Source organism: Rutidosis leptorrhynchoides, chromosome 3, assembly GCF_046630445.1.
Source record: "Rutidosis leptorrhynchoides isolate AG116_Rl617_1_P2 chromosome 3, CSIRO_AGI_Rlap_v1, whole genome shotgun sequence".
Classification (NCBI taxonomy): Eukaryota; Viridiplantae; Streptophyta; class Magnoliopsida; order Asterales; family Asteraceae; genus Rutidosis; species Rutidosis leptorrhynchoides.
In genome coordinates, this window is record NC_092335.1 from 281,310,682 (window position 1) to 281,322,500 (window position 11,819).

An 11,819-nucleotide genomic window follows, 5' to 3' on the forward strand; every position below is an offset into this window, starting at 1 on the left:
TCAGGATATCAACTGTACGAGTGATAGTATCAACCGTACGTGTCACAAGCTCAAGCGTACGTGTCACTACTTAAGCGTACGTGTAATAAATCAAGCAAAAGAACCAAACACTAAGTGTTAGACGTGCGAGTGATGATCACCCGTGTGATTACTCGTACGTGTCACAGTCAACCACTTGATCACTCGGGTGATCATACTAGTCACTTAACCTCAAAAGGTTATGCTTACCCGTGCGTGTGAGTTCACGAGTGACAGTCAACCGTCTGGTCAACCGTGCATGTGATCAAAATTTTTGACCCACTCGTGTGAGCTGCTGTTCAGCTGAAATCACCCAATAACCCTAGAAATTGATGCTAAACCTCTATTTCTTCGTCCACAAGCTGGATTAGCACTAAACTAACATAAACACACTCTCTAAAAACAATTACACACGTAAAAATGATTCCTTTTTTTTTTATCAAAATCACTTTTAACTCAAAAAACCAAAATAATAAACTCATTAATCACCAAAACTCACTAGATGATGTTGAAATCACAACTAACGCTCTGATACCAATGATGAAACATAACTAGGAACTTCAAAATCAATAGGTTTAATTCACACAAAGGTGGAATTAGTGAATCAAACCATAACTAGTGAATATTAGGAGCTTTTGGGATTAAATTAGTCAAACCACAACAAGGATTGTGTGATTAGATTAATGCCTAGAGCTATTATTCACTACAGGAGTGATTTGGGTTAAGAGAGAAACGGATTAGGGTTACCAGATCTGAGTGATGTATGTCTGTGAGAGGCTTAACCTAAAATGAAGAACATAACACATTATATACCCCTACTATTGCATCAACCGTGCGTGCCAGCTAACACTCGTACGAGTGATCAGCCCTAGCCGTACGGGTGATCACTCACTTGTGTCATCTTATTTAGGTTATATTTGTGACTTAGCTCAGCATCAACCGTGCATATGAGCCTGTCAACCGTACGAGTGAGGCTTCACTCGTACGTCTGACTAAGTCTAACATAGTCAAACATCCTTATCGTGTTCCTGCAGTACCTGTAACCACATACAAACACAGATAGAATAATAACGAGCGATCATGGTAGCCTGTAAACTGTTGTACCTGCAATGGATGTGGGTTAGATATCTAGAGACTTCCATAAAATGCATCAACAACTGGTGGGAATGTTTCATTCAAAATTTGTAAACTGATATGCTTTGCCTCTATTTGGTGAGAGGCAAACATAATCAAACCATAAACATAAACATCCTCTTTAAGTTGGCTGTTCGAAGCTCGTTTTAAAAAATTAAGCCCTAACTCGGTGTATTTAGCGTCAAAATAAGCTATCAAACCCAAGCGAAAAATCGCATTACGGTTTCCAAAAACCGTACAAAGATTGAAAAGATAAATCAATTTAGGGTTTTCCCAAGGTGAGAGTCTCCACCGATCTAAAGAAAGCCTTTTAAATACCAAAGGATCTTCGGAAAGCTTCAAAAAGCTTTTGCAAACCGACTTAAGGATGAACAACTGGTCGGATGAATTCTGACCAACACGAGATAAAATTTCCACAAGCATATCTTGTGGAAGAGTTTTGAGAATGTTGGCTTGAGTAACTTCCATTTTTTTAAACTAAAAGATAAAAAGGATGAAAAATTTTTGTGTTTGGTTTACTTGAGAGGGAGGTTTATGTAGATGAAGATGATGGCTTGATGGGAAAATACAACACAGAGAAAATATTCAACTTGCTTTCTGCCATTTAAAGTTGATTTTTGGTGATACTGAATCGACGGCTTAACACGTGTGCATTTAATGATGATTTTATTTAAGTATAAAATTTCATTCTAATTTTATTTCAATTACTATCTATATCTATCTATATTTACGGGTATAACAAAGTCAATACGGAGTATTTGCCAATTTATGAGATATATCATATATAGATTCAAAGCTAATTTTATGAATTTAAATTTCACGATTAATCTCTACTAATCTATATCTATCTACACATAACTAAAAAGTGACTCCCAATGTCAATAAATGAGAATCATTAAGCCTTTTAGTAATCAAATTAAAAAAAATTAATTTTAAGACTAATAAGCCTTTTAATTGGTATTTAATTTGTAGAATTCATTCTTAAATTAATAAATATCTTTCTATACATAACTTTTTGGGTGTGGATGTTTCATTTAGTTATCTGAGTAAGTCATCATGCACTTCATATTGTATCATAAATTTGAACTTAATGTTGAGTTTTTCATTAGTATTGTATACATGTTGTGTGATCTATGAGGGCTATATGAGCAACAACTTATTGAAACTCATATCTTTTGTTTCATGAAACCGGGGAGTGTAAATTTGGCTCTTTGCAAAATTCAAGTTACCTCTTATGATTGGATATCAAAAAGTTGCAAAGGAAAGGTGATCGATTGGCACAATTGGCAACACAATCCGCAAGTGTTCCTATCGTGATCTTTATGTATGTTATAGATTGCTCGTGATCATTTAGCTACTCTTGTTTAGGTTACTAACTTTGCATCCTCATAAGGTAATGCTTTCGTGTTCTTAGGTTGCCTAAACATTGGCATACCTCTGTGTATTAAATCTTTGATATTAATAATAATAATGTTTGCCTTTTAAAAAAAAACTAAATATCAATACATAAATTGACTAATTAATTAAAAGACTTTAGCTTGATTAACTGTAAACACGTAAATAGAAATAAATTTTAATTCAAAAACGTAAATAGAAATAATATATATATTAACTGTAACACTTTTGTTACTCTGTATATTTTTATTTTAAAGAAGACACTTTTGTTTTAGATTTTATCTTTAAAAACATTCAAATTACTTCTTCCACCACAAACTGTGCAATAAATAATTGTAATGTACAACTCAATAATGCATATATTTGGTGGAAAGAGCATTTGTAAATTGTACAGAGTACTTGCAACGGTCTATTTTTTGTTTAACGGATACATTTGCAATTTAATATATATATATATATATATATATATATATATATATATATATATATATATATATATATATATATATATATATATATATATATATATATATATATATATATATAACACACCATATACATAAACAAAACACTTCAAAACACTTCAAAATAAAAAAACACACACTTCACACACGCATCTTCAAAAATGGTGACAATTCCCCCGATGATTGTCTCGTTCGATGTTTATTACGGCAGTGGATTCGACTACGAATCCAAATTTTACGATTACGAATGTGGTTCAAAAATTTCGTTTGAAGACATCGACATTCGAGACGCTTGATTAGACGAGTTGCTTGAATTTTTGAAGAAAAATGTACCGTTTGAATATACAGACGTGTTATTTTTTGGCGATGACTGTGTTCCAGAATTGTCCGCTCTCTACCTTCGAACCGAGGAACAATGGAACGGTATAAAAGAAACTCTCATCTTCCGTTCAAATCGAATTTCTCTGAATTTGGAATTTGATGATGATGATGATTATGTGACTTTAAATAAAGTAGAAATTGTATTAGGACTTTTTAATTATTGTAATTTTTAAGTTTTTAGGACTTGCTAATTATTGTAATTTTTAATTTTTTAGGACTTTTAATAAATTGTACGCCCTAATCGTTTTTTATATCAATTTAAGTGTGTTTTTATTTAATCAAAAATAATTTGCAAACCATAAAATGGAAGCAATAAACTGATACTACCTATACTATGAAACCATAAAATACTAACATAAAAAAAAAATATTTACTCTTGCATAAATAAAACATAAAATAATAATAACATCACTAAACTTTATGCATTGTTTGTTGTAAAATACAACCTGTTAATGCGTAGAATGAATGGCTTTATCAAGAAGCTTGTTGGATACTTACATAACCATCAAAATACAAAAGATACCAAATCTAAATAAATCATTCAACCGGGTCATGAAAAACCTCAGATCGTCGCGGCCGAACCCAATCAGACACCTGTCTTCCGGATCACTGACCCTCACGGTGTTAGCAATCATTGAGTCACAATTCCATAATCAGACCATAGAGAACATAGTTATTTCTCTCAGGAATAAGCAGATCAGTAAAAACATTTGTCGCTTTCATAGATCTGCTTGTTGCCGGAGAGAAAGAACTCTGATGTCTAAGTCACCCAAACATTAGTGAGCCTCTTGAATGTTTTGATTAAGAGATAAATGAGAAAAAAATGTAGAAAATTGAAATTGTATTTTGTATGTAGGAGTAAATGATCAGATAATGGGAAATTGAAATGCTGCAACAACAGAGAGGACAGAAAATGCAACTTGCCTTCTGTCCATGTCCTTTTAAATTGGGAGTTCGATGATCCTTCCACACTAAATTTGACCCATCCACACCAAACAAACACAAACTTCCTATTTTATCCTTAAACTACTCAAGTAAATTTACCATTTATAAGGGTAAAATAATTAATTTAGATGATTTTTGGTGTGGCAAATTTGATTTTTGGTATACTCAATCAAATTAACCCTTAGATTAAAATTATTGGTTACAACAAGATGGAAGCAATAAACTGATACTATGAAACCATAAAAAAAATTAATATTTACATTAAATAAGTAAATTTTATTACAAAATCTAAAATAAAACATTAATCTTATAGATATAGATGTCATCTTGCAAAAAAACACAACTCAAACGACCAAAAACAAGACATGCATTCCGGTACGGTCCATTCAATTTCCTACCCAAACTTTGGAGAATAACCATTGTGGCCGTAGATAAGTGATGTCTTGCGAGGTGTACGTGAAATACTATATATTTTTGATACGAAAAGCGATACAAATTACACAAGTTTTAATTATTTATTTACAGATGGGATATACCTAAACCTTGCTACAACACTATAGGCAGTGTACCTAATCGTAGAGTAGTGTAGTTTTTAGTAAGTCTGGTTCTTTCCACAGGGAATCTTTTAAACAAGCATAACGCTATATATTTAAAAACTATATTTGTAAAAATACAAAAATATATATAAGTAGTATTATTATTATAAAAGGGGGTTTTTACCGTTTAATGACCGGTTTGTCGATTTTAAAACTTTTAAGCGAAGCGTAAAGTAAATGACGATATTTAACTAACAATATAAACTAAATAACAATAATTAAAATGACAATAAATAAAAGTACGAGGAAATATGAAATAAAAAATATTATGTTTATTTAAACTTCCGTAACCATGATGTTTGACGTTTTGATTTTAGTTTATTCCCATGGGTTACTTGTTCTTTGTCCTGGATTATTTAATATGTCCGTCTGGTTGTTTGTCCATAACAGTCCATCAGTCATAAATATCATAACAGTCCATCAGTCATAAATATAAAGTGTGAGTGTCCTCGTCAAATTATCCTTATATCCGAAGTCAAATATTCCAACTAATTGGGGACTTAAACTGTAACAAGGTTTTAATACTTTGTTTAATAATTACACCAGGATATCGACTGCGTGCAACCCAAGGTTTTAATACTTTGTTAACAATTATGCCAAGTGTCCTTGTACATAATTTCACCTCTGTTTTAATAATTCCATAGACTATTAATTCATTCCCGTGTCCGGTTAAATGAACGATTATTCGTACATATAAATACCCCGCCCATCGTGTCCGATCGAGTGTATATGGTTATTTATAGGTACGTCCAATTGTAAATCTTTATATTAAAATTAACAAACTATCATTTAGTTAAATAAATATAAAGCCCATTAATACCATTACATTAACTAAAGTAATCTAATATAAAACTAAACTAATATATATATATATATATATATATATATATATATATATATATATATATATATATATATATATATATATATATATATATATATATATATATTATATATTAGAGAGAGAGATTGATTTTTGGTGTGTTGAACTCGGCAGCAAGCTCGTGCCTTTTATAGGAAATTTTGATCCTGGTGTGCTCAGCGATCGTGGAGGTTTAAGCCTTCACAGCTCCGCGAGTGCGGAGGTCCGAAATCCATCTCACAATATTTTGGATCCTAGCTTTGTCGACGTAATTTAATAAATATATATAATATATAAATAATTTATATAATTATTTAAATATTATATTATATTCTTGTGCATAGTTGACTCATAATTTTTAGTCCGTTGCGACGGGCGCTGATAGTTGGCTCAGGTCCCGGTTCCGAATTTTCGAACGTCCTTTCGTATAATTTAATATCTTGTACTTTGCGTTCCGCAACTTGTACTTTTGTCATTTTTAGACGTTTCTTATCAATAAATTGAACCACTTGGATTGTATCTTGTACATTTGAGCTTTTTGGATGGTTTTGTCTTCGAATCTTCATTTTCGCCTTTTGTCTTCGCACTTCTTTAATTAAACGAATATTACTTGAAAATGGAACAATTGCAACTGAAAACTTTACATATCGGAAGGATATTGCTACTAAATATATGTTCATTTGGAGCACTATCAAATATCCCCACATTTGAATGTTGCTTGTCCTCAAGCAATACAGAACTTGAAATTAAATCACACTTCACTCGAATCACTTTTTTTATTCTCACACTTTATACATCAGTGATTTTGATACGGCGGTATAAACAATGATAGTAACGATGTGGTTTACAGTCCCACATGACTATGAAAATTTAGATCCTTTAAGGAAATTGGATCTTTATGAAAACATTTGATCTTTTGAAAATTCATTCTAGCTTTTACCCTAGATAAGTTTTCCGGAATAACCCTTCACCGGTGTTTGCAAAATATTTTTGTGGGTTTTGTGGGTTTCAGATTTGAAAATTTTAGCTCAACACTTGCGGTTTTGTGTTACCCACTTGCTAACCTTGTATTTAGGAAAGCAACACGTCCAGTTTACTTGTCCCGTATATTACCTTTCGGCAAACTACCGTCCGGTTGTAAAGGAAAGCGATGAACAAGCAACTGTTAAGGCAATGTCTAATGACATGCATTTGATTATGGTCCAAAAACGTGTCGGATGCTATTACTATCCTTTGTAGGAGCAATAGTAAAGATCATCCTATGATTTTTCGGTCTGGCACAAGGTCCTGTCTCTGACCATGCTATGCAACCACCGTTCTTACGGTTGACACCCGATTTAGTTCAGGTGACCTAATGAATTCCAGGTGAATTCCTAGGATTTTTCATTCAATGGTAATGAACGCATTGAAAATGGGTTTTCAGAAAACAAATCGGTTTGTAATTTGATCAAAATATTTTCTCATTCAAGTTCAAGTTTAGATATCATTGAATTCCATGAGTTTGTAATTCTCAATCTTTAAAGTCAATCTCAAGGATTGAGTAATATCAGGCTTAAATGCTGATTTTTTAATCTTTAAGGAGATTATCCTTTCTGGGGGTCAGATTCATTAGTCTTATCAAGCTAATTTACACGGCGCCCTCCCCATTTTACGAGACAGATCCTCTCATGGTTAGGATAAGTCTGACCACATGGTAACCCTGTTTGATGCTGAGGTCCGTGGATTTCCTGCTGATTTTAGAGATGACTTTTCTAGATTTTTCGTCAACCTACAGCTGGTCTGGACGACAACTTCTTGACCTAAATCAAGAAGCGCGTGTCTTTTCCGAAAGACTTTACTTCCTTTTAATGATGGAATTGATTCATCGTGTAGATCCATCTATTCTTTCAAAAGTATTACAATAAATCGGGTAAAACAGTTAATTTAGTCCAAAACAAAAGCACCTGCAATAACTTTACAGAAATATGTGATAGATAGTTTTTAATTGAATAACTTGGTACATTCTCCCCACACTTGGCTTTTTTCATGCGTCTTTTTTTATTTTAATAAATAAATTCAAGCGTTTTAGTTGTTTCTCAATTTATGTCCTCTTTTTAGGGTAACAATAATTTCGATATTAACACCTAGTTTTATCGTTCATAAATATGTATAAACATGATTTTGAATTCATTTAGTTGAAAAATTTTAAAATTTTCACAATATTTAGAAAATAAGCCAAGTATAAACCCGAGAGAATTTATAACCCTTCCCCACACTTGAGATCATGCAATGCCCTCATTTGAATGAAATCAGACTCTAATTATAAATTCATGAGGGTGATTAGTGTAGAAAAGTGATTAAAACACCCAGTTTGTAATTACAAAGCTCGTCGAATGATAGATGGCGCGCCTCATCGTTCATTCCTTCTTGTTTTATCACACATGTTTTTCTTCAAAAACGGTTTCTTTTCTGAACTGTTATCTAATATTTAAAAATACGTCTTTACCCTAACTCATCATGCATTTTTATTAACGAGTTATGCACTAACCCGAACCCCTAATTTAACGTTAAGTGGGGTTAGACTTCCCCACACTTAGCTGACGACATGTGAAGTCGGTAGAATAAGTTCCACGAATTAAAATAGTGAGCCAGTTATTTACATCTCGGGTGGTGTATAATATATCAATGGGTTTAAAGTTTAGAATCACCCGATTGTTACTACTTAATTCTTTTTTAAGTGTAGCTTTTAGTAAATGGATATGTCTCTTTTCTGGTTCTTGGTCAAATGGATCGTTATACACCGACATACATACTATAGGGTGGACAATTCCTAACATTTCCTTCCGTTCATTCTCGGGATGAAAGGTTTCACCTTTATTACCTAATTGGGTGAAATTCGAGGTGTCAATATCTATTACAGCTCGTAGTTCATCTTCGATGGATGACACGTCTATTGAGAATATTGGGTTGGAAGGTTGTGGAATGGTGAATTTCGGGATCGAAGTAGATTCTTCTTCATTAACGGTACTTATCGGTCCCACTACTTTGGTCTCGGGGGTAAAATTTTCAACGTTATCGTTTTCCCAAGAGTACCAATTTGTCACCCTTACTTCTTCTTCATCCATTCATGGATCGATGATATTATCGGTAGAGGCTAATGTGTCGATATGTTGTGAAATTGGTAAAGTTGAATAAAAAGTATCATCGGGATAATTGGTGATTTCAGAGCTCTTGAATTCATCAAAATTCGATGATATGATATTTTCTTGCATAATTCTCCTCAGATTGACAGGTGTGTAGTCTGATAGAGTTTCAGCTTGCCTATTTATAAACTCTCTCATTTGTTCATTTTGAGCATCAAGTTCTTCGAGTTTGATTTTCATATAATCTAAAGAATTTTCAAACACATAATTTTCCTCGTCTTCTGGTTGTTGAGTTTGGAAATATTCTTGGGAATAATCCCAATTTGAATTGTATTCTTCATAATCGTTCCATTCAGGTTCCATGGGTGCATAATTTTCCATAGGAACATAATAATAACATTCCCATGTTGAATGATAATCTCCATAGATTTCACAACCAGTTATTGTTTCGTCATTCGTGATCCAAGATTGACCGAATGAATTGTCATCAACACTCGTTTGAGAGTATTGATTAAATTGATTTCGAATGTCATAAAGAGTTTCCAAGATATTTTTGAGATTTTCCATAATGCGCTTATTACCAAATTTTAGCTACAATGTGGTGCATTTACTAATTATCCTATTAGTTATAAAACTAAAAATTATATAAGTTATCAAATTAATAGACTTTTCTGCTTTTGCCCACGTTTCGAATAGCCAATAGATGCAGCAGGGAGCCAGAACCCTTTAAATCGGAAGCTCACAACTCAGCCACTGACAAATTCAACTATTACTACGAACCAGAAAATTTGGATGTCTATCAATTTAACCGCTTAAAATAATTTTTCATTTTTGAAATTTTAGAGAAGAAATAGAAAATTCTATGTCCTAAAAACTAGATCGTCGAAAAATAAGAAAGAAAAAGAGTGCGCGTCGAAAAACGTCGAAAAATAAAAATAAGAAAGAAAAACGTCGAAACTTAAAAGTCTAAAAATTAAATCTAAAAAGTTGCGCCTAAAGGTATTAAAGCTTAAAGGAATTCTATATCCAAAACGGCAATAACTTAATTAGGCACTAAAATCTAAAAACTGCGTCGCAAAATTCTAAAGCACCTAAATTTTAATCTAAAGAAAAAGCACTTAAGGGCTTTTACGGCAAAGCCTAAAAATCTAGAAATAAAAATAAACTACGGCAAAAACTAAAACTTAAAACTAGTTACGAACGATAAAAATATAAATATTACGAATAAATGATTAAAAAGTTACGAAATATAAAAATATATAAAAAGTGATAAAATTATTTATTTAAAAAAAATTATTTTATTTATTTATTTTATAAAAGTATTAATTTTTATATATTAATAAAACTAATTAAAACTAATTATAACTAATTAATAAAAAAAATTAAACTAAATTATAATAATAATAAAGTAATTAAGGTTTAAATAAATAATAATAATTAATACTCCGTAATTAATGCTGAATTAGGTTGATCATGAAAGGACCCGTCCTAATCCATCCGGACGAAGTCCATATTGATTATAAACGATTCATAATAGTTGATTACATCGCGAGGTACCTGACCTCTAAATGATACATTTTACAAACCTTGCATTCGTTTTTAAAAGACAAACTTTCATTTCATCGAAAGTTGACAGGTATGCATACCATTTCATAATATCCAAACTATAAATGACCTAATCCGTCATTTACTTAATAATAATCTCTAATGAACTTCAATGACTCAAATGCAACGTCTTTTGAAATATATCATGAATGACTCCAAGTAATATCCTTAAAATGAGCTAATGCACAGCGGAAGATTTCTTTCAAACCTGAGAATAAACATGCTTTCAAGTGTCAACCAAAAGGTTGGTGAGTTCATTAGTTTAACATAAATAATCATTTCATAATTTTAATAGACCACAAGATTTCATATTTTCATTTCTCATAAACATACGTCCCATGCATAGAGACAAAAATATCACTCATATGGATTGAACACCTGGTAACCGACATTCACAATATGCATATAAGAATATCCCCATCATTCCGGGATCCTCCTTCGGACATGATATAAATTTCGAAGTACTAAAGCATCCGGTACTTTGGATGGGGCTTGTTGGGCCCGATAGATCTATCTTTAGAGTTCGCGTCAATTAGGGTGTCTGTTCCCTAATTCTTAGATTACCAGACTTAATAAAAAGGGGCATATTCGATTTCGGTCATTCAACCATATAATGAAGTTTCAATTACTTGTGTCTATTTCGTAAAACAGTTATAAAAGCAGCGCATGTATTCTCAGTCCCAAAAATATATATTGCAAAAGCATTTAAAAAGGGATTAATGAAACTCACCATAATGTATTTTGTAGTAAAAATACATATAACGACATTAAACAACTGAACAAATGCAGGGTTGGCCTCGGATTCACGAACCTATATCATTTGTGTATATATATATATTAATACACATAATTATAATCGAATAAGTTTATATATATAACTTAGTAATAATATTATTTTTATATTAATAATATATTTATATTTCATATATTCCTAAAAGATTTTTGTTATGTTATGTGTGTTAAATATATATATTTTTGTATTTCATTTGTTTATCAATATAGTAGTTTTAATTATATTAAGTGAATATTAGTAATATTAACAATACTAATAATAGCATTAATAATATACTTATGTTAATATTAACAATTCTATTATTTATAAAAAATATATATATTAATACTAATATTTACGAAAATAACAATAACCTGTATTATTTTCATAATGATAATAATAATAGACCTTTTCATAATAATGCTAATAATATTACAGTTTTAAAATTTATAATAATATCGTAACTAATACTCATAATAATAATAATAGATATAGATATAATACTTACAATTATGATGATAATAA

The 11,819-nt window shown here is 31.4% G+C and overlaps 1 protein-coding gene across 1 annotated transcript; it reads right to left on the reverse strand.

The window, feature by feature from the left end:
- Window positions 1-1,146: 1,146 nt before the first annotated feature.
- On the reverse strand, window positions 1,147-1,620 carry LOC139901013 (putative F-box protein At1g67623). Its single transcript, XM_071883756.1, has one exon. The coding sequence runs from the start codon at window positions 1,618-1,620 to the stop codon at window positions 1,147-1,149; it is 474 nt and encodes a 157-aa protein (XP_071739857.1).
- Window positions 1,621-11,819: the final 10,199 nt, after the last annotated feature.

Excerpts from the sequence above, each read along its gene's own strand:
- LOC139901013 (XM_071883756.1), bottom strand. The coding sequence starts at position 1,620 with ATGGAAGTTACTCAAGCCAACATTCTCAAAACTCTTCCACAAGATATG.